At 39.5% G+C, this 24,358-nt stretch overlaps 1 protein-coding gene across 1 annotated transcript in view; it reads left to right on the top strand.

The window, feature by feature from the left end:
- The window catches only part of ITGA8 (integrin subunit alpha 8), a 183,133-nt gene that overhangs the window by 41,536 nt on the left and 117,239 nt on the right, over positions 1-24,358 (top strand). The window contains exons 9-13 of the mRNA XM_082385316.1: positions 2,355-2,398; positions 3,863-3,919; positions 7,440-7,492; positions 16,377-16,582; positions 18,830-19,021. Coding sequence (XP_082241442.1) covers positions 2,355-2,398; positions 3,863-3,919; positions 7,440-7,492; positions 16,377-16,582; positions 18,830-19,021 — 552 coding nt within the window. The remainder of the gene's footprint in view (positions 1-2,354; positions 2,399-3,862; positions 3,920-7,439; positions 7,493-16,376; positions 16,583-18,829; positions 19,022-24,358) is intronic.

Below are 24,358 nucleotides of genomic sequence, written 5' to 3'. Positions count from 1 at the left end.
TGGCCAGCCCAATACAAAACACAGGGAAAAGTACAGTGACCTAAAAAGCTCTTTTAGGACTGTGATTTTTAAACAATTCTGAAACTTTTAATCAGCACTACATTTAATAATTCCTTTATGTTACAGCCATATGAGGCTGCAGGCTCCAAAGTTACTAGTGTGATGGCTGATTTTTTTTTTTTTTTTTTTAAACCAAATTCTGAATGTTTGTGGGAAATGAGAAGCCGTGGTTGCCAGGTATCTCACTTAGTATAATCCCCTTAGTCTTTCCTGTTTGGCAAGCCTGATCCCGAAATCAGTCAGCTCCGTTATATCTGACTGTGGTCTGTTTTTAGATGCCCCTAGTAAACATCTATACCTGTGTCCATGAAGCTGGAATGTGGTGTAAGGTCTAGAATCTACTCAACACTCAACATCTCTATTTGAATGGCTCTTCCAAACTTAATAAGCTTATACCTGAACTCCTGATCTTTCCACTTAAACATGCTCTACCCTCCATCAGCTCCATCTCAGTAAATGGCAACGCCATCCTCCGAGCTGCTCAAGCAAAAAACCTTGCAAGTCAGCCTTGGACTGTGCTCTTTCTCTCACACCCCAGCCATATCCAATCCATGAGCAAATCCTGCTAACTAAACTCAAAAGACAGCCAGAATCTGCCTACTTCTCACCTCCTCCACAGCCTCCACTCTGATCCAAGCCCCCGTCAGCACTGTGGCAATAGCCTCCTAACTGATCCTCTTTGCTTTCATCTTGGCCCTCCTGTGGTCTTCCCTAGATCCAGCAGCCAACGTGGTCCTCGAGGAACAGAAGTCACGTGGTGTAACTTCTTTGCTCCCAATGATTGCCCAACTCATTCTGTCTAAAATCCAAGTCTTCACAATGACCTAAAAGACTCTGTTCATGAGGCCCCTATTTACTCTGACCTCAGCTCCTAGTCCTTTACCCCTGACTTCTTCCATCCACTCCAGCCACCCTGCCCTCCCTGCTGTTCTTTGAATACTCCAGACACACTTCTACCTCAGGACCTTTGCACATGCTATTCCTTCTGACTAGAACATACTTCTCCCAGATCTCCATAATAATTACTCCTTCACTTTCTTCAGTCTTTGGTAACATGTCATCTTCTTGCTGAGACCTTCCCTGACCACCCCAATAAGTCATACTTCCTTCCGCCTCCCAATTCCAGCACTCCCAGTACCATTTTACTGCTTAGTTTTTCTGCGCTATACTCATCCCCCTCTAACATGACATTTGACTCTACTTTTCAAATTGACTGCCCCTTCCAGCTCGAGTATAAGCTCCATGAGAGCAGGGAATTTTGTCTTTGCTCCATGCTGTATCCTATGTTTGCAATTAACATCTATATGTTGATTGAATGAGTAAACTTACTACTGAAAAGTCCAACATCTAAGCCCAAATGGATCTTCTCTGATTATTAACGCTCCAACAGCATGAGCGCCCAACTCTGCTAGAGTTTATTACATCAGATAGAATTAATGCTAGAATTTGTGCTATACCTTTAGGACCAGGTTTGGGGGAAGGGAAATGTGAACGGAAGAGGACCCTTTTCCAGGCCCCCTTTCTTTAAATTAAACTAAAATGTTGACCCCAATGAATCAAAGGATAGTTTAAATTTATAGAAATGAGAGCTGGAAAGATCTTTGATAATCAGGCAGTTCCAACTCCCATCTATTGTAGGTGACTGGAAAAAATCAGTTTCAGTGATTGATCCCGGGTTTATGGCAGACCCAAGAACTGAAACCACTATTTCCTGAATCTACAGCCATATCATTGTGCATTGGAATATGCTCCCCACTTTTCACCAGAGTTGCTTTTTCTACCTCTATTATTGAAGCGTCCCTTCCTCGCGTACCCTTGGCTGCCAGGTTGTCCTATAATTCTGTTCCAGGGGGCCAGACTCAATCATTTATGGTATTTGGCTTTTCCTTAGGTAACTGAAATTGTTTGAACACATTAGTGGGACAGGAGCTGTTACTTTGTACACTAGTACAAAAGACTAGTACGAAAGACAGTGAAAACTGGAGAAATCAGAGTACGAGTTTTAACTGACAAATCACACACAGATCTGAGAAGCCAGGCTTATGTTCTGCAGGCAGAAACACAGGGAGAATGTGATGGGGACAGGTAAATCTCAAAGTACGACTTTGGGTCTTCTGTTTTCTTTCGTCTGTAGCAGAAGCAAAAGCCAGTGCGAAACTGTGGCTTCAAACCTCCATCTCTCTAAGGGATCCGTGATAGTTACTCATTTAAGAGGCACCCTCTTTAGCTGATTTGTTGTATAGCTTTACAGTGTACTATGCCACTCACCTTGTAAATGACTATTTCCATCACAGAATTGGTTGCTGGGGTTCCCAGAGGAGCACAGAATTTTGGATGCGTGAGTACTAAGAAGGCGTTACACGCTACATTCTCTACATACGCAAAGAAACCTTTTGCTGCATACAGTTTTCAAATCTTTTAAAATGCCCTTTAATAGTGAGCGGTACTGATCCACGCTTGTTTGCTTACGAAAAGGGAGGCTAGATTCTTTTCTGATCTGGGTGCAGGATCAACTCCGTAGTCTGTGGGACCCAGTGTAAAGTGAAAATGCCTGGCCCCTTGTTCAAAATTGTTAAGAATGTCCGGACGGTGACAGCTGGGCTATCCAGAGGGTGGGTAGGGCTCGTCTGCATGTGGGACCCTTTGTGACTGACTGCATGCGTCACGTGCCCATGAAGCTAGCCTAGCCCTGTGCGTGCGCATAATCTGGGAATAGTTGCAGAGGATCCCATTGTTGATGTGATCAGCATTTTAATATGTCCCATACGGTGGACATAATAAGGTCAATTGTTATTTCACTAGTGTATTCGTTTGCAAGGGCTGTCATAACAAATGACCCCAAACTGGGTGGCTTGTAACAACATAAATTTATTCTGTCGCAGTTCAAGAGGCCGGAAGGCTGAAATCAAGGTGTGATCGGCACGGTCACATCCCTCCCATGCATGTAGGGGTGGATTCTTCCTGCCTCTTCCAACTTCAGGTGTCCCTGCCTTTCCTTGGCATGTGGGAGCTTCACCTGAATCTCTGCCCCGGTCTCCATATGGCCTTCTTCCATCTGTGTCTATGTGTGTCCTCTCCTCCTCTTATAAGGACACCAGTCATTGGACATAGGGCCCACCCTAAATCCAGGATGATTTCATTTCAAGATCCTTAACTTTACTTATTTCACCTACAGAGACCCTATTTCCAAATAAGGTCACCTTCCGAAGTTCTGGATAGACATGAGTTTTGGAGGGATACTATTCAAACCCATTACAACTAGTTACCATAAAAATAGGAAAGGAAAATAAATCGACCTTATGAAAAGAAAAACTTATATTTTAAATAATGTTTAAGTCTGGTAAACTTATAATATCTATAGATTTTAGGTTGTCTGGATAGAATTTAAAAGGAATACTTTTGCTACATGGATAATACTTTAAAATTTCATTTTTTTGCAGAGAACCATAATCATCAATTTCTCATAACAGCATACGCACAGAAATGAAACTTAGATTAAATTTTTGATTAGATCAATTAACTGACTATCAGATTAGGTGCTCTCAGCGTTCCTGGGTTCAGATTTCTCTACATCAGATTAGTAAGCATGCATTTTGTCTGAAAGGATCCCAGATTTAACCATAAACAAAAAGTTCAGTTGGATTTTTTAAAGATCGTTCCTTTGGACTTATTTTTTTTTACATATAGAGCTAACCATTTATGACTCCTCACAAAAATTTTAAAATGATTTAAGTTAAACTTTTTAAAAAGTGTTCCAATTCTATGCCAAACGATGTAACCTATCTAATTTCTATGATTTCAGGTTTCAATCATTAACTCTACAGATATGACCTTTATTCAGAATTTCACTGGTGAACAGGTGAAGACATTTTAGAATCAAATAATGCATGTCACTCTGCACTAATAGTATATTGTAATATGTTATTTATTCATTCATAAAATAAATATTTACCGAGCACCTACTATGTGCTGCAAACTCTTCTGAGCACTGGGAGTGTAGCCAAGTATCAGACAGACAAGATCCCAGCTCTCACGCAGCAGTACGGGGGAGGCTGATGGGGGGTGACAATTAACAAACAAGTAAATGCCCATGATGATTTCAGAAAATGATAAGTGATGTAAAGGCAGAATATGCTCCCTAAAAGCCCAAAAGCCACTAATCGCTGAAATCCGAGAGCAATCCTGTTATGTTGCGGTCCTTATGTAGTGTGCGCGGTGATGAGTTCTGAGTATCCGCCTTCCCCCCGGGAAGACACAGGATTCCTGTAGGTTTCACATGTTGGTCAGTCACTGGGTCTGGGCTCTGCCTTCCTGTCCTCACAGTGACTGGAACCCTCCCCAATCCCAACATTACATGGAAGATAAGCTCTCTGGTTCTGGTCCCTTCCCCCCAGGGGCTAGGTATGGCCCCGTACCCACTGTCACTGGCTGGGGTCTTATTATCAATGGGTCAGTTGCCTGCAAACAGGCTGCTGTCATCCTCCTGACCTAACACGGCCTGAGGTCACACTTCATTCACTACCCTGGGTTTCCTGGGTTTTTGACCTGTTGAAATCTGTCACATTTCTTTAAAGGATGAATGTGATACTCCCGTCTAAGGGAGCCAATCGTGAGTTGAATTCATTTATCTGGGCAACCAGTTTCCTCTCCTAACCACCAACCCAGGGTAAGGCGCTTCTAGCAAGCCTCACACTTGACTCCGGCCAAGTTACATCTTGGCCCACGGGATCCCAGGAGGATCCAGGTCTAAGATCCTGAAATGCTCAACTCTTAGCTACGCACAGAAATTTGGAATCATATATTTGTCAAGCAAATAGAGTTTTTTAAAGAACACAGAGCATTTTTGACATTTCCTCCCCCAAACTGGGGCTTTAGTCTATCCGTTACTGTGCAATTTCAACAAAGCATTTAACAATGTCCCTCATGGTACTCTTGTGGTAAATATAGAGATATAAGGCTGTGATGATAGTGAAGTTGGGTGGATTTATAAATTTTGAACCATGATTCCCAAGTGGTGACAATTAATGGTTTAATGGAAATCTGGCAAGACTTCTCCTTTGTCTTTTCATTTTACATTTTTATCATTAAAAGCTCTTTAAACATTGTTAAATTTGGCCTTTCTGTAACTTCTCATCTTCAATACCACCTAGTTCTGCAATCTTGAACCTCAGAACTTAATACCTAAGTGATGAAATTCCTCTGAGTGAAGACCACACAATGCCACCCAGGAATAAGAATTTCACCGTATGTGTTTGGAATAGAGAAAAGAGGTGGGAGAATTGAGTTATTGCATGACGCAGTTAAATGAGGCGTTCATTTCCTCTGCAAAGAGTATTTTGCACCTGGCACCCATGTCTTAGTCCATGGACTGCTATAATAAAAGTGCCATAGACTGGGTGGCTAAAGCAACAAACATTTATTTCTCACAGTTCTGGAATCTAAGATCAAGGCGTAGGCAGATTTGGTGTCTGCTGAGAGCCTGCCTCCTGTTCACAGCCATCCTCTCACTGTGTCCTCACCTGGTGGAAGGAGGGCTAGAGAGCCCTCTGGGGTCTCTTCTCTAAGGGCACTAATCCCATTCATGCAGGCTCAACCCTTCGTGACCTAATCACCTCCTGAAGGCCCCACCTCCTAATACCATTATATAAGGAGTTAGGTTTCAGTATTTGAATTTGGAGGAGGGGAGGCATAAACAATCAGTCTATAGCAACTGTATATGTCTGGAATAGACAAAAAAGGTGGGAGAATTGAATAATTGTGTTACACTTGGTAACTCCTCTGTTTTTTTCCTCTGCAAAGAGTATCTAGCACCTGGCACCTACTCTGAGCTAAACGCTGGTCAGACAGGGCAGAAAGAAGAATGAACAACACAGACGGAGCTCTCTACCTTCTGTGGAGCACACTTTCCAGGGGACTGTAGGCTGATTACATTTGTAGGTGACAGGAAGCTAAATTGGCTAAATCAGGGGTCCCCGACCCCTGGGCCACGGACTGGTACTGGTCTGTGGCCTGTTAGGAACCGGGCCGCACAGCAGGAGGAGGTGAGCGGCAGGTGAGTGAGCGAAGCTTCATCTGTATTTGCAGCCGCTCCCCATCGCTCGCATTACTGCCTGAGCTCCGCCTCCTGTCAGGTCAGCACCAGCATTAGATTCTCATAGGAGCTCGAATCCTACTGTGAACTGCGCATTCGAAGGATCTAGCTTGCATGCTCCTTATGAGAATCTAATGCCTGATGATCTGAGGTGGAGCTGAGGCGGTGATGCTAGCTCCGGGGAGTGGCTGCAAATACAGATCATCATTAGCAGAGAGGTTTGACTGCAGAGACCATAATAAATTAATTGCTTGCAGACTCATAGCAAAACCCTATCAGTGAGTGGCAAGTGAATACAAGCTCAGGGCTCCCACTGATTCTGCATTATGGTGAGTTGTATAATTATTTCATTATATATTGCAATGTAATGATAATAGAAATAAAGTGCACAATAAATGTAACGCACTTGAATCATCCCAAAACAATTCCCGCCCCCCGCCCAACCTGGTCGGTGGAAAAACTGTCTTCCACGAGACCAGTCCCTGGTGCCAAAAATGCTGGGGACTGCTGAGCTAAAGCATTGGATGGCAGAATATGGAACTGACAAATCTTGGCAAGCTAAAGCTACTGGCCAAATCTGAAAAGATTATAAACCTTGAAAACATAGGTTGAAAACAAAAATATAAGAGCTAGAATGTAGAGAGATTAGGCACACTGGTTACACTCAGAAAAGACTTAGAAACCTTAGCAGATGATAAACTCAATATGAATTGATACAGAGACGTGGTTTACCCTCAAGTTAAAACCTTTTTATGCTTCAGTGATATAAAGAGTCCAAAGCAGAGGGTGTCCATCCTACTTATCTTCTCCTGTCAGTGTGCTCATGGGGGTATCATCTTTTCTTTGGTATCCCATGTTGTATCTCTAAGAAAGATGACAAGCCAGCTGAAAACATTTCCATAGGAGATTTCATATGGAAATGGAATTAGATTTATTCTGTGACATTCAAGATTGCAGAACTAGGTAGGAGCATTAAGGACCAGATGTTACAGGAGGACCAATTTTAGCAAAAAGTATTCTAATAGTTGTATCTACAAATTGAATGGGCTTATTGTTGAACATCTCCAGAGGATGTCCGAGCAGATGTCATGGGTGTTGTGAGGAACATTATGCATTAGGTCAGGGGTTAAACTAAATGACTCGAAGACTCTGTCCATGTCCAAGGGTCTATGAATTTAAATGCAAAAATGTGCTGCAATGTAGCTAATCTTTCAGGGAAAATTGAGAGATGACTATAAAAATGACTTTTTGAGCACAAAATATATCATCTTATGGTTTTCCTTTGCAGATGGCATCTTACTTTGGATATACAATTGCAGTATCAGATGTTAACAATGATGGGTAAGTTTATAAGAACTTCCTCACTCACCAGATATTATATTCGTCCTTAAAGATGTTATATTTTTTCCTTCATGAAATACATCCTTCCGTACTTCCTCAACAAGATCGAGGCTCTCTTGTTTTAACTTTTTTTTTTTTAGTCCAGGGCAAAAGGATACATCTACTAACAAATTCTCTATCATCCTTTTTTATGTCTTTACCACATCTGCCACTTCTAAGAAAGGACTATTTTACTTAGTTTTGTCTTTGATTTTATGAATTAAATAGTCCTTGGCCATTTGACTTCCATAGCCATTGAGGAATTTGCTCATCTGTCTTCACCCTTTAGCACATGCTATTCATAAAACATTTGCACATAAATATTTATTCTCCTGACAGTGCTTTAACCAACATACTAGTGACACCCATGCAGAAGATGAAATAATAATATTATTTTTTCCAGTTTATGGCAGTAAATTACATTTGAGCTTGGATCAAACAGCATGATAAATTGTGGTTGTGTTTAAGTTATTACTTCAAAGAAAATTGTTATTAAGCAACTCTCTGATCCACGAAAAGCACCTAACTGACAGATAAGACAAATGATTAAATAAGAAAACCAATAAATTGAGATGAACTGATTATCCATCCAATAAATATTGTTGGAGCACCTACCATATGCCAGGCATTGTTCTTGGGTGCCCAGAGTGTAGCAGTGACTAAGGAAGAATAGGTCTCTGCTTTCATGGAGCTCACATTTTGGTAAGAAGCAAATATCTGAAAAATCTGAACTATGTTCCCTGATCTGGGCTACATCATGGATAGACATTAGCTATGACCTCTACATAGCTAGAAATGAACTTTATTTATTATGTGGTACCGTATGATTGGAGATAAATTTGGTAACTTTTGTACCTTTTGGAAAATATCTTTTTATTATTCTTTCATTCAACATGTATTTCTTGAGCATCTTCTACATACTAGCACTGTTCTAGGTGCTGGGATACAGCAGAGAACAAAACCAAAACCCGTACCCTCATAAAGGTTATACTGTAGTTTGGGTGGGAGCTACAGACAAAAAATAAATAAGTCAAATAAAGATTATGTTAGATGGTGATGATCACTATGCAGGAAGAAAATAAAAACAGAAGGCCGGAAGCAATCAAGATGTCCTGTCGTAGGTAAATGTGTAAGTATTCTGTGGCCCATCCAGACAATGGAATATTATTCAGTGCTAAAAAGAAATGAGCTATCAAGCCATGGAAAGACATGGAAGAACCTTAAATGCTATTACTAAGTGAAAGAAGCCAGTATGAAGAAGCTTCATACTATATGAGTCCACTAGATGACATTCTGGAAAAGACAAAACTATGGAGACAGTAAAAAGATCAGTGGTTGCCAGGTGTTAATGGTGAAAAGAGGGATGAATTAGGTGGAGCAGAGAGGCTTTGTAGGGCAGTGAAAGTACTCTGTATGATACTGCAACGGTGGATTCATGTCATTATACATCTTTCTAAACCCACAGAATGTACACCAGCAAGAGTGAACCCTAATGTAATCTGTGGACTTTGGGTGATGATGATATGTTCATGTAGGTTCATCAGTTGTGACAAATGTACCACCTGGTGTAGGATGTTCACAGTCGGGGAGGCCTTGCTTGTGGCAGGGGGTATACAGGAACTCTCTGTACTTTCTGTGCAATTTTGCTTTGAACCTAAAACTGCTCTAAAAAAGAAAGTCTATTAACGAAACTTAAAAAAAAAAAAAACAGAATGGGGATAGAAAAAAATTGGGAGGGATGCAATTTTTATTCAGGTAAACAGGGAAGGCCGGGGTGTTAGGTTAGGTGAGGGAGCAAAACACAATAGTATATGGGGAAGAGTGTCCAAATTCCCAGCGGAGCGGGGAGCTGCTGGCATAGTCAAGGAACATCAAAGAGGCTTGGAGAGAAGGTCTGTGAGCCTCTTTACACAGCACCACACGGACACTGCCATGGATAGAATGAGTCTGTTTCCAAGAGGGACACGTCATCCTGAAAACCCCTGGAGGAATCTAAGCAAGGGAGTGGCGTGCACCCACTTTGGTCTTAGCAGCCACGCTCTGTTCCGTGGGTCTCCATGGAGTGAGGCCTTCTGGGAGCCCATTGCCATAAGCCGGGTGAGGCAGGACAGTGGCTTGGACCAGAGCAGTGGCAGGAAGAGTAGAACTGGTTGCACTCTGGGTCTATTTTGAAGAATGCAAATCTTATCCTGGATAAGATCTTTGAACGCAATCTTATCCTGGATAAGATCTTATCCTGCAGATAATTGAAAATGAAGTTGCTTTAATCTTCAGCCGTCTGAATTGCGGAAAGGACGTAACAATTAGGACCACCATTCAAAATGAGCAACCTGGACAGACTGTATCTGTTATCAGAGCCTTTTAGTCATTTAGAAAGAAAATGGTGGAGGAAGAACTTGAGGTCCAAAAACATGGCGTACTGTCCAGATATAGGAAGCCCATTCTTTAGTGAAAACAAAAAATCCGACAGTGGCCCTTGGGATAAGTGTAGACGCATTTCCCTCAACAGATAACAACACAACACGCGTGAGGGCTTCTCTCCTGGGAGCCAGGCAGCATTTTTTAGGGCACAGATCACCCAGTGTGTTTCCTTCTGTAGTTCACTCCCCTTTCAATCCTTTGAGCTTTCCCCCCAGTGTCACAATATGCCCTGCAGGGCACCATGTCCTTCCTGAAAACACATTCATTCTAGTCTAAAGAAAAGTTTTGTGACAACGTTTATAGGACATTTTTTTTTTTTTTGCCACATTAAGAAAAAAAAAGGAAAACTTGTGAAAAAAGGACCTCATTGGTTTCAAACATAGGAATTTTCCAGTGATGATTTGTTCTTTCTTGATGTTCTTAAAAATTGCTATGCACATAATTTCTTTTTATTAGGCAGTATATTCTGAATTCTTTAGACTACATTGAAAAATACATCTATTATCTTAATATTGTCATTCTTAAAGAAAAAAGTACCTATAGATTCTCAGTCTGTATATTGCTTGCTGCTCTAATTACTTCGATGCAGCGTACATTCATGGTCCTATAATCAATGAGTGTGCTCTGGAAGCCATTGAGAACACTGCATCCCAAATAAAGATAGAGAACTCACGTGAAGTCTGAGATTACAATAATGCATATATAACTTGCCATCATTTTTGCAGCACCTGTTTTTCTAGAACAATCACCTGATATTGTTGGCTTTCAGATAGACACAAATAGGGAAAACATGGCATCTTGTGCTTCTAGGTTTATACTTGATCCCAGGACGGGGGCCTGAAAACCACTAATTACGGTGACAGCCCGTGTCCTCACCTCCCGGGGTGGATATTCATCCCCAGGGAGGGTACAAAACAAGCCATCAGGGCAGAGACATAAACCTGTAATCCCTCAGAAATCTTAGCAGAATGAGAAAAAAACGGCAGTAAATCATGCATGTGTCAGTGACTTTTCCTAAGCTCCTGCGACGGCTCCACGTCAGGACACGTGTGGCCTTGTTTTGACAAAGAGTGCTTTTGTCATTCTCAGTTTCTGACAAGATTTCTAGCAGGGACCCTAAGGCTAGAATGGGATTTGCAGCAAACACAAATCTCTATCTCAAATAAAGTTTTCCTGGATATAAACCTCAGTTGGTTAGCAGTTTCAAATGCAGAAATCTTGATTCTCCATTGAAACAATTGTAGAACTTAACATGCTATTAAGCAATCACATTTTACCTTTATCATGAATGATTAGCAGACAGTGTTTTTTATTTCTCTCAAAGTACCTTTATGTGTAATAAGTCTAATAGCACAGGACAACCTGTACTACAATCCAATGAAACTACCTAAAATTCACCAATGAGGAAACTGAGACACAAAAGTTAAGTGAATTGCCCAAGAGCACACACTAAGTAGGGGAAGGTCTTGATTAGTTCACAGAACTTTTGCTGACTTACCTTATAAATTTTTTGTTCACTTATATACAGAGAACTCTTTACTAAGCTCTATAAAATACCTAGTAGGAAAGCATATATATAATTTCAGTCTTCAAGGGTTTAAAATCTGTAAGAAGTAAGAATTTTTAATCTAGTAAGTGAGTACAATGACTGGCATGCCTCTCACTTACTTTTTAAAATTGGGAAACAGATAAATTAGTACACTTGTCACTGAAGAGATCCAATAATAACCTGTAAAATATTTTTTAAGTAAAAAACTATGTATATTTAAGGTGGACATGTTTTGATATACATATACATAGTGAGATGATCACTACATTCAATCTAATTAACATCTCCATCTATGTGATTCATCTGTATCCATCCAACTGGGTGGTCCATCCATCACATAGTTACCGTGGGAGGGGGTGTGTGTGTCTGTACAGTAAGAGCACCTAAAATCTACTCTTTTAGCAAATTTCCAGTATACAATGTAGTATTATTAACTATAGCCACTATGCTGTACACTGGATCTCTAGAACTTATACATCCTACATAGATGCAACTTTGTACTTTTTGACTAATATCTCCGCATTTCCCCAGTCTCTCCACCCCTGGTAAGCACCACTCTCTACTTGTGTGAATTTCACTTTATAGATTCCACATATATATGCACATATAGACCTATCTGTACTCATATTCATGTAAAAACATACAGATATTGTCTATAACATGTATATAGATATACATATACATACACATGTAGAATACACATGGATTTCAATGACCTTAAATAAGGGTTGGGGTAGAAGAATAGCATATACATGTGTTTAAGTGTTTACTCTGTTTTGCTCATTGATAAGAATCTGTTTATTAAGTGTGCATTTTATTAATTTCCATTATTTTTATAAACAAGCTCATACTTCCACTTTATAAAAATATAAAACCATAATTTCAGTTATTTTCACCCAAAGAACTTTAAGGTTGTCTTTAATGATGCTAAAAACAACTGACTGATAAAATATTCAGTTATGAATGGTTTTCAGCATCATGGCATATAAGAAAAATCAGTTTGTTTGATTATATTAAAAGTAGCCCTACTAGGCTGCTGCATTTGACCAAGTCATTAGTTTAACTCATAAATAATTTTAGAGAGTCTATAACTCCAATTTTTAAAAAATTCACAAAGCCCTTTCTAGCTTTCCCAGCATTTATCAGTGATTAAGGAATTATAAATGAGCATTAATCAGCAGAGTTTCATACTAGAATTGAGATTTAATTCCCTTTCTTTACCCAATTTCTAATTTTCCAATAGCCTTTTTTTTTTTTTTTTTTAATAGCCTGAATCTTTCAAGTCTTGGACCTGAGTGGATGTTGTACAGTGACTCAGAATAGGATTAAGAGCATCAGTCGTCTAGCTGATCATTCATGGTTCAGAAGTTAGGACTCACATTTTGTGGAACTGAACCAGACTTCCCTTTCTCCATCCGAGAGATAACTAAGTACTATTGTACGCGAGACTACCTAGTGAAGTTTCTTTCACAGTGTATGTCATCCTCTCTATCCACTGTGCAACAAAAGCAAAGTCCCTACAAATGCTCCAAAACCCACCATCAGGGAAAAAAAAAAAAGACAGTGTTGTTAAGTAATGTGACCAAATATATAAACTGGTGGGGATTTCCCCAATATTTTTTTATTTTAAAAAATCTCCAGGTGTTACGAGTGGACTGCAAAAGTTTAGACCAAACAGTTACGTGCATGCTGGTTGGTGGTTGATCTTGTCAAGCCTGTGACTTATTTTGTAAAATATAAACAAGCTGGTGAAATTAACTTCAGTTATCTTAAGATAGCCAGAACTACCAAATCTTTCAATGTAAACTCTGTTAGGCATTTCTGGACAAATTTAACAGCAAAGGGAGATAGTATTTTCCTCTTGAACCTAAACAAGCAAATCTGTTTATTTTCTTATGGCTTTTTGAAACAAAATATTCATACTATTTGAGAAATTCACAGAATTACAGTTTAATCCATTGGATTGTTTTAGCCTCTGCAGGGCCAAAAGGAACTAAATTTAGAGAGATTCTTAGCAGTTAGTTAACTTGAGAGCATTTTAGAGAAAATTTATTTGAAAGGAAGCAGCTTTGAGTAACTGTGTTTTGGTGCTAGATTTACTCCAAGTGGGTTCTCTCATAGAAGAGAAATCATTATGATTCAATTAAGTAGAAAATCTAGAAAATTAAAACATAAAGAAATTGCAAATTGATTTCTGTAACATAAATGATAGGCTATATTTGTTCTCACCTATCATAAAACAATTATATTGATTAGATATCAATTCTAGTATACAGCCTCCTAACCTGCATTCTCTTAATAACTACATTCTGCAAATCAGTCACAGGCATTAGCATGCACTATGGACTATTGTGAAAAAAGAAGAAACAGAGACGTGTCTATGTTAAATCAACATATTAAACACCATTTGGCTGTAGAAAACTTGAATTCAGATTCTTCATAATGAATATTCTCACTGATGAGTTCCCTCATCCCCCCTCTCTGTTTATCACTCTATTTATGCTTTGCTCTTCAGGGAAATATTTATAATGTTTTGTCTCAAAGAACATGTGAAAGAATGAGAACCTGCACCTTGCATTGTATTATTAGAGTGGACATAATACTTTTTTAGACATAAAAAAGGACGCAAATAAAACCTGTGTGAATGCTACATAGAGATGTAAAGAAAACTGTGCTCAAATATTAGACATTTCAGATAAGATGAGATTTAGTGTGTATATCCTACTTTTATAAAATGCCTTTACATAATAACTTAGATCTCATCCAAACTACCAACATGACACAAACAGAAAAGATGGTTTTTAGTGAAAACCTTATCATAAATATTGCTTCATCATTGTTCTTTCTTGAGATTACATGTATACGTATAAAATATGATATACTTTATATATATTATATTCTTAGAATGGCACCCAGTCTGTTACACAACTACTTTTTCGGAAGCTCAGTAAAGAACGTCTTTACTAATAAATATTTTTAAAACTTTAAACTTGAATTGGGTATATTCTAAAAAAGGATATGACAAGTAAATTTTGAAATAGCCTAATAGCACGCATGGCCTACTGCAGTGGTTTTTCAATGAGTTTTTGGCCCTGTGGGATCGTAATCAGAAATACATTTGACATTGCAACCCACTACACACACACAACTGAAACAAAAGGTTTCATGGAACCGTATTCACCCTTAGTATGTGTAATGCATTGACTCATATTTTCTATTGTATTCTATTTCATTTTTTTATAATTGCTTGTCAAGACCCATTAAATTGATTTCACAATCCACTAATGAGTTGCAAATCAAGATTTAAAAACACCAGCCTAAACAATAATATATACTGTGACTCTTAAGTGGTACTGCTGACATAAAATATTATTGACACTAAATGCAAAATATTGCACAAGGCACATTGAATCAATTGAATCCAAGACAGTTATTGTCTCTCAGCTTTATGAGAACACAATTATAAATTAAGAACAAATGTCTTTCTCCGTTTTTGGCATTTAGAACATTTTAGAAGCCTTACACTTAAATATCTAGGGAAATCTATTTCTACGAAAATAAATCAACATTGTCACAATAGTCCAAGAATCCAAAGATCCCATGGATGTGCTAATCTTTCACAATCATAGGTCGAATAATTTTGCATTTCTAGAACTCCACAGTGTTGGCAGTGAGAAACGTAGTGAGGTAATGTGTCAGTCCCATGTCCCTCAGGGACCAATTGTATGGCTTTGTTCCTTCTGTTGAGAATGAGAAGATGGCCCTACTCAGTCTCTGCACTAGAGAACCAGTGGTTTTAGACGTCTTTGAACTACAAGGCAGCAACACACACAATTAGGTGTTTAACAAATGTCTCTTCATACTGACAGTAATAATAACAGAAAGAGAGGCAACCAAGTTCCTCCAGGGCAAAGCCTGAGGCCTGGCGCAGCCCCAATCCCTGCCTTACTCTTGGCCTAGATAGAGCACAAAAGCACGGCAAGTAAATGCATTTGGAACATTATTTTAAGATTTTTTTTGTTTTTTTGATGCGGACCATTTTTAAAGTCTTTATTGAATTTGTTACAATATTGTTTCTGTTTTATGTTTTGGTTTTTTGGCCATGAGGCATGTGGGATCTTAGCTCCCTGACCAAGGATCAAACCCTCACCCCCTGCATTGGAATGCGAAGTCTTAACCACTGGACCGCCAGGGATGTCCCCATTTGGAACATTTTTAAGAAAACGTTTTACCTAAGTGTGTAGCAATCCAATTGCTATCTCTTTCTTGAAATTTTTTCAGCCTGAAAAATTATCTACTGGTTTTCTGCTATAATATCTTCACCTACAAAGAAAAACTATAAATTCGCATTTGGGAGGAAAATTTTGTTTTCTAGCTTTCTAGCCAGTATGAGAACCTTCTCTGGCCTCTGTTTTATTTGAATGGAGGTAACAAAAGAAAAGAGGAGGACAGACTTTATTTTAAACCTTATTACTGCAAGAAAACTTCATAATATAAATGTATAGTTAACTAAATTGTAGACAAATTCTCATCCATGTTTAGAAAAACCTATTTAGGTCTTTCTGATACATTTTACTTGTGTAAGTACATTTTCTGGAAATGCACCAAAGAGCTGAAAAGGGTGAAATACCTGTGGTTTTCTTAAAGTAGTAATTTTTAGCATAGCTAAAAAGTTCAGTGTGATAATTTAACAACTCTTATTTTCTTACAGCATTCTATTCCGTAGACATAACAAAGCAATGAAAGAAATATGACAATTGTAAAATATCCCTTGGAAAAGGAAATATACCAGTGGAAATGTACTAATCTAGTTGATTAGAAATCTACCCAACAGCATCTCATGTCTGTGTTGACCTCTTTCTTTGTTCCCTGCAGAATGGATGACATATTGATCGGGGCACCTCTCTTTATGGAACGTGAATTTGAGAGCAACCCCAGAGAAGTAGGGCAAGTTTACCTGTATTTGCAAGTGAACGTGCTGGCCTTCAGAAATCCGCAGATCCTCGCAGGCACTGACATTTTCGGGAGATTCGGTAGTGCTTTGGCACATTTAGGAGACCTGAACCAAGATGGATACAATGGTAATTTACACCAATGCATGGAAATTACTTATGTGCCACAATTTCATGTTACTGTTGCATGACGGAAACAAGAGACTTCACGGTGGTGTGTGTGGTACAGTTCTTCTGATTGGTCTTTAATAAACTATCCAAAATCTCAAGGCAATTTAAACTTTAGTTTTGGCTAATATAGATGTTACATGGAAATTTTCTCATGTTGATTTAGGGTGTCATATGACAGCTCTAAACAAAACAGCAATTATTTTTAAAATTGACATACAGATTTATGACTTGAAGAGAGTTAGAGAATGTACTATATGTACAGAGTCAAAACAAATAAATACATGTTGATATATTAGCAAGTGGATTGCCTTCTGAGTAACTCATATGGCTTACGTACAGGTTATGCTGAATTTTAATTGATCTCTCAACTTCAGCTTAAAGGCACTCTCAATGTACACTGTTAAGCAGTGTTAAATTCTTAGTTTAGGTTTATGGTTCTTTAAGTTAGGAATTTATGAATGCCTTCTAAGTACCCTCTCCACAGAAAAACATGCCAGCTCACACAAAATTTTGCATACATTTTCAGGACCTTTAAGTTAAGAACCAAGGTAGAGTGGGTTTCTTGAAGTTCCAGGGAGTAACAGGAATTTGCTCCAACAAAATAGCCTAGGGAGTATTCCCATCAAATCAAAGTATTCATTAATACCTTCGGCAAGTAGTCACGTACTTTTATGATTTCCTTGAAAAAACATGTCTCAGCAATGTATAGTTAGTAACTTTTAAAGTACCATAAGGTATAAATGCATACTAAAGGCTCATGGTTCCAGGGAAACTTTTTAAAAAAGAGACAAGTTCATCTTTAACTGATTTGTTACTTTCAAAAACTGCCCTATTCCTGAGCACCAAATGAAATAAATAATGCTAAATTATCTGTGTAGTCATCTTTTTCATCATCTCTTCTATTTGTCTTTTCTCTCAAACCCTTAATGATACTTCTAAGAGCTAAGAGAAACATTTCTAACAACCTAAAAGGAGTTGTGCCTCTCTGAGCCTTGGTGTCCTTAAAATGATGCCAAAATGCGATGTAACCAGGGGACAGATATAAATTCACTGACTCAGAGGATGTGAAGCAAGTACCCCTTTCCACCTACCGTATGGCAATATCTTTATTTTCCACAACGATCTGAGTTTTTTGACAGTTTATCCTTACCTGTTAAATGAAAGTGGATTTACGATCCTTGTTATGTAGTGAAAATCAGTTTACAATTCATTCAGTCTTATCAGACTTACTTAGGAACAAATACAAATGGATGAAAGACAAAATGAGGACACATACCATCGTCCGTCAGCAGCTTGGGCTGTTATGTTGCTGTGTTATTGGTGCTCTTTTTCATGTAAACCTAAGTAGTTAGGTGTAATGTCTAGAGCAATCCTGGTGAACACAATATATGGAAGGTAGTTTTCATTCAGTGCTATGTTTAACAGGGAGACAGGCGATAGGGTTCTCTCTCGGTTTCCCAGAGTCCTCAACTATGAAACGGGTCTTGCCTACATCATGGAATGATGTAATCATTCAAGGATATAATATTTGTGAAAGAGGTTGTTTATTTCTTTTAACAAGAAACTCTTAACTACTCTGCAGAGGTGCCTCATCTGGTCTACCCAGCCCATTAATCTGACCCAGCTCTACCCTATTACTCACTAAGCTCCCACGTAGATCACCTTCTGGCTGCTCTTCAGGTGGGCCAAGCTCCTTGCATCCTTGGGCCTTTGCACAGTCATTCCTTCTGCCTGGAATGCTCTTCCTTCTGATTCCACATGGTCAGTTCCATCTTGTCCCCAGATTTCAGTTTCAAGATCAGCCTTAGAGACACCTTGTCTGACCACTTCATCTAAAATAACAATCCAATCACTCTCCATCATATCAATATTTTTAAGATTCTCTGCATAGCATTTGTCACTTTCTATCTTTTCTTGATTATTTCTTTATTCAAATTGTCTATTCCCTGCACTAGAATATAAACTTTTGAAAAGCAGTGTCTGGTTCGCCGTTGAACCCACTGTGCCCAACACATAATAGGCACTCAATAAATATTTCTTGGATGGATGAAAGACAACAAATAATTTCCTCTTGTTGCAGTACTACAGATTTTCATGGAAACCTTAAGAAGCCCTTTGGGCTGTTTGGTACTTCTCTTCGATTGTACTTAATTCTCTTTCTAAAATACTCTTCCTTATTTAAAAATTGTGTGTCTCTGTTTGTAGACATTGCCATCGGTGCGCCCTTTGCAGGCAAGGACCAAAGAGGCAAAGTGCTCATTTACAACGGGAACAAGAATGGCTTAAACGCCAAGGCTTCCCAAATTCTGCAAGGAGTGTGGGCCTCACAGGCTGTCCCTTCTGGATTCGGCTTTACTTTAAGAGGAGATTCTGACATAGACAAGAATGATTACCCAGGTAAGTTCTTCTTTCTTTTCCTACAACAGAGTCTGCTTCCTAGAAAGAGCTATTCTCTGGACGATGCATCGTGTTTAAGCAGTTCTCTTGTACAGGTTAAGGCCAAGCTTGCCCATCACATGGGCTCTTTGGGTACCATTCCAAAGCAACTTTCATGAGACTCTGAAGACAGACAAAACAAACACTCCTTTTCCTGTCAAGAGACGAAGTTAAAAAAGCAAGATGGCTTTTAAAAAACTACATTGGACATAAAACTTATCAACTTTGCAACCAAAGTTTATAATTTGAAACTCCTTAGTAATCTGGTCTCCATTGACAATGACAGCCTGCATCAGATAACTTTTCAGAGCAATTAATTTTAACCCCATAATTCCCTGTTGAGTTCACAGCTCCTATGAATTGACTTATGAACCTCAGCACTTCTGTCATAAGCTCATGGTTTTGGAACATAAATATTTTCCAGCCACGTTTGGGGGTTTTCCGAAGATAAAATGACTTTTAAAGCAAAGCAAAAAGAACTGGTTCGTGATACAGATAATTACCAATTCTTGATTGCTTAATTCACAGTGAGGATTCAGTGGAGATCCATACAGCCCAGTGAGATAATTCATGTTTTATGTACGCTGTATGAAAATATAGATTTGTCTTAAAGGATTGTTTCAATAATCGGGGTTGTTAGCAGACAACATTAGACTTCTTGGTTTTATGGTTCAATTTTCCCTTTTATGTTGGTTATTTTAAGATGGTTTCAAGAAATAGTTAGAAATCATTAATAATTCATTGACAGCTTCAACCATTTATTGAGACCTTGTCTCTTTCCATCACCCCTCCCCTAATTGAGTATTTTCCATATGTAGAGCATTTGCTGGTTTGGGGCAGCATTCCAGTAAGCTGACTGCCTAAATATACATCACTAATTTCAATCCTTTGACTTTCTCTTCCCCTCCAGGATTGGGCAGAAAGGATACTGCAACATATTCTTATAAATTTGCCAGGAATTTTCAATGGCACTAACATAGATGTTGTAGTGGGCTCAAAGCGGATTTAGAATTGTATTGTATATGAATGGGTCCTCCTTGTAGCAATTGCAAGAGCATCTAGTGAAATTCATTTTCTTAGGTTATATTATACTAGCCTAATCAATGATTGGTTAGGTTTTCTTTTGGGGAGGGGAGTCTCATACATAATATATTCAATTTTAAATAATCCAAAAATTAGATCCCCTATGTGATTTCTTCCCAAACTATGTCAGGATGATTAATGAAATTCAATTCCTGGGTCACAATTTTAGAGAAACAGTTATTTTATTTTACTTTTTAAATTTATTTTTTTAATTTTTGGCTGCGTTGGGTCTTCGTTGCTGCACGGGCTTTCTCTAGTTGAGGCGAGCAGGGGCTACTCTTCGTTGTGGTGCACGGGCTTCTCATTGCGGTGGCTTCTCTTGTTGCAGAGCACAGGCTCTAGGCACGTGGCCTTCAGTAGTTGTGGCGCGTGGGCTCAGTAGTTGTGGCTCGCAGGCTGTAGAGCACAGGCTCAGTAGTTGTGGCACACGGGCTTAGTTGCTCCACAGCATGTGGGATCTTCCCGGACCAGGGATCGAACCTGTGTCCCCTGCATTGGCAGATGGATTCCCAACCACTGTGCCACCAGGGAAGTCCTGAGAAACAGTTATTTTAGAAAGTTATTGCTATTCCTTATGCCCTTCATAGTCTTCCCTTAGTACCAGGGAACTGACAGAGAATGGCCGTGCCTTCCACAAGGTGAGGGAAATATAGGATATATCAATCACATAGTCAAGTCCAGTGATTTCCTTTGAAGTCTTCTAAATAAGGGCCAGGAAGGAGAGAAACATGAAACAACTTTTCTCTCAAAGAATATTCCCTCCAGGGAGGGGGGTAAAGGAGTGAGACAGAGAACAGAGGAAGTAAGTACAATGTCAGTGATTGGTCATCTCTTAACTACATCTTTTTCATCCCTTCTTAACAATCAGAAAATGGCCATTTGAGGCCATTCACTAGTCAATAACTTTATCCACTGAGGCTGATTCACTTTACAGTAATGAATGACGTTAATGCAGTGTATCCATCTGTCTGTAAAGTAAATGCTCTTTACTAAGACAGGACCATTAATGACGCTTGGTTGATTTCTTAACCTCAAGATAGCCTTGAGGCTTTCAGAGTTCATCAGTACATTTTAGATAGTAGACCTGAGTTCTGGTCCCAGTTCTGCCTCTCAGATATAGATATCTTGTGCTTCATGATTGTGTAACATTTCCCCTCATCCTCATTTTCTTGCAAAAAGAATGCCATTCAAAGAAGCCTTTTTATCTTGATACCAAGTCCCAGGGACTTAATGTGAGGAAAACTGCCTTATGGGCAGGTGACTAGATCCTCCTAGCTAGTGTAGCAGATTTGAAATTTGCAGGCATAATTCAGGAATTAGACATGGAACTTTCCTCATTTTTCTATAAGCGAATCCCATTTAGCTCTCAAGCCTCCATTCCTCCTATGGTGGAAAACCTCAATCTTGCAGTCACTTCTAGATTCAGATTTAATGTCACTTGGGTAAGTATTCATTTGGATTCAAAACTCTCTCTTTCCTCCCTCTGCAGCAACTCTCCCAAGGAATGGAGTAGCAAAGGGGGGGCCTTTTGTCCAGGGACGGAGAAAGGGGTGCCTGGACCAAGCACGTCATCTGTACTTGTTGGCCTCTGGCTGAAGGATAGCTCAGTCTCTCATGGTCTTTGACATGTTGCTCAAGCTTCGGTGATTAATGCAATGGTCTGCGTAATGGCCACTGCTCAAAAGTTCCATGTGTCCTGGGTCCTCCTTGTTCTATCTTGGCCTCTTCTGGTTCACTCTCAGCAAATGCTTCTGTGCTACGGTTGGGACTCGCAGGTTGGGGTCTTCAGGTCTCTGAGATGCCTTTAGGCTTATCCTAGATTATTCCTTTAGCCATTGCTAATTTTCCACCTAGGCATCTGTTAACTCCAGCACCTAAGAGGGTTGCAGTCTTCTTGGGTTTTTCTTAAGAAGTAGCAAAAGCCTTCTTTTCCCCCAAAGGTTACTGGGTGGCATGCTTTCTAGACTCCATAGTTCATTTTGTAAACTCGGAGTTCTCCTCCTCTGTGGTCTCTCTTATGATTTTCCAAACCAGCTCTTTCTGGAACTTAAAAAGAAATACAATTTTCTTTCCCTCTGGGGTCCTGCTCCTTCAAATCAAAAGAAATCTGTCTTCAGACTATGGTCCCGTCCATGAGTTTCAAAATCCATTCAACAAATTGAATGCCTTCTTCTAGGAGGTATCTAGTCATCCCTGTTAAGCAATGGTTCTCAATCTTGGTTACACATTAGAATCATTTAGGGGAACTTTTAAAAGTGCTTATGCTCAGGTCACCCTCCAAACCAGTTAATTCAGACTCTCTGGGGGGTAAAACTCAGACCACAGTAATGTGTTTAAGTGACCTGGGTCGTTCCAGTGTACAACCAAGCAGGGAACTAATGATCTCGAGCAAGGTTTCCCCCACTTTAATGAACATCTCGATCACCTGGTCATCTTGTTCAAATGCAGGTCATCATTCTGTAGGTCAGGTGGGTGGGAAAGACCCCTGATTTCCAGGAAGTTCCCTGGTGACACCATCCCTGCTGGTCTTCACACCACATCCTGAGTAGAAAGCTCTGAGACAGTGTGCATACCAGTTGCCCATTGTGCCTATTAATAAAGGCTGAATGCATGGCATCCCCTCAGATATTTTGATTTCCCAGGTTTGGAATGGGGTTCAGGGGTTTGTATTTTTACCCAGGACCCTACTTTGAGAAACACTGCCCTAGAGTCCTCTTGCCTGGTTCCCATGCTCACAGCAGACAGATGTGCGAAGTTCTCTTTTGGCAAGAACCTATTAGCTGAGCTCTGGCATTTCATTTATTCTTCGCCCGGCCGTCAAACCAACCTGAAGCTCTTCTCTCCAGATTGCCTCTGTGTGGTGATGCTAGGGCATACCACCTGCTGTTGCCTCATCTGGCGATGTTAAGGAAGCCCCATTGAAACTATTCAATTTTTCTTGCACTGCTCTACATTTCCTGGAAGTTATCTTTGCCCTGAAAACAATGCCTCACTTACTTTTCATTCAAAATATATTATCACATTTGTTAGGAATTGACCCACTTAACCTGGCTTAAGCCATAAAAGGAGCTACTATTTACATGAAGGCTACAGAAGTAACTCAAGGGAACCTAAGGACAGGGATTCTGCCAGACCTTGGAAGGGAGTGACTGGCATCTAAGACTGTCAGGACTTTCTTTCTTTTTCTGGTCTCTCTCTCTACGCATCTGCTTTTCTCTGCCAGCAGACTGTATTTCTCTGAGCACACGGTGCTGTTTCAGTGCCAGCACTTGCACCTTGCAGTTGTACTCGCTCACAAAGAGACTGTATATAATTTATCTCAGTCCTAAGTCCCGGGGAAGGAAAGCACATAGGCTCCGACGCAAAGGGTGAGTGACGTTTTCCAAAGAAAGTCGGAGTTGACTTGTGGATTTGCAGGTATCCCAAGAGATACCCATGATGACTCCCCTATCAAACTAAACAAAATGGCCCTAGGAAATAAGCATTGTAGAAAGAAGTGAAGAAAGTACTTGAAAAGAAAAAATTTTATTTTTAAATGAAGGAATAAAAATGATTTTTAAACTGCTCATCAGAAATTTTATATTTGTCCCTTTAGTTTCAAGGTCTAAAAGAAAACTAAGAAATTCCTTCCTTCATTTAAAAAATATGTAGTAGTATTTACTATGTGCTAGACACTGTGCTGTGACAAGGTAGACACAGTCACTGCCTTCCCAGAATTAATATTCTAGGTGAGAAAGACAGACAGAGAATTATAACAAAGTATGAGCATTGTAATATTTGTCTTTAAATGCAAGACTTATTTTGGAATATAATAATGTAACGCTTGAAAAAATTCAAGCATGGTTGCTGAACATTATGCTTGTAAATTTTAAAAGTATATCATGAAAAAAATATTGTTGGACTTTAGAAATTTTGTAATTATTTGGTCCTAATTAAATGAATTAGCTGAGGAAAATGTGCAATCTCTGTAAGCTCCATATACAGGCACCTGCACAGCCCCTGACATACTTCCAGAACCGGAGCTTATTTCGTGACCCGGGCTGCAGCCAATGATGTACAGGTTGTGTCCCACCACGGGCAGGTAGGGGGCAGGTGCACTTACCAAGTGGTTCCCTTCCCTTGGGATAAGCAGAGGCACCTTTAAATTCACACACAGGCATGGTGTGGGCTCTCGGTGGCCCTGTTCCAGGTCCTCCATTCTAAATAGAACAGAAA

This window comes from Balaenoptera borealis (assembly GCF_965194805.1).
Source record: "Balaenoptera borealis genome assembly, chromosome: 3".
Lineage (NCBI taxonomy): Eukaryota > Metazoa > Chordata > Mammalia > Artiodactyla > Balaenopteridae > Balaenoptera > Balaenoptera borealis.
The sequence above is the reverse complement of the archived record's forward strand: the minus strand, read 5'-3'. Positions and strand labels throughout refer to the sequence as shown.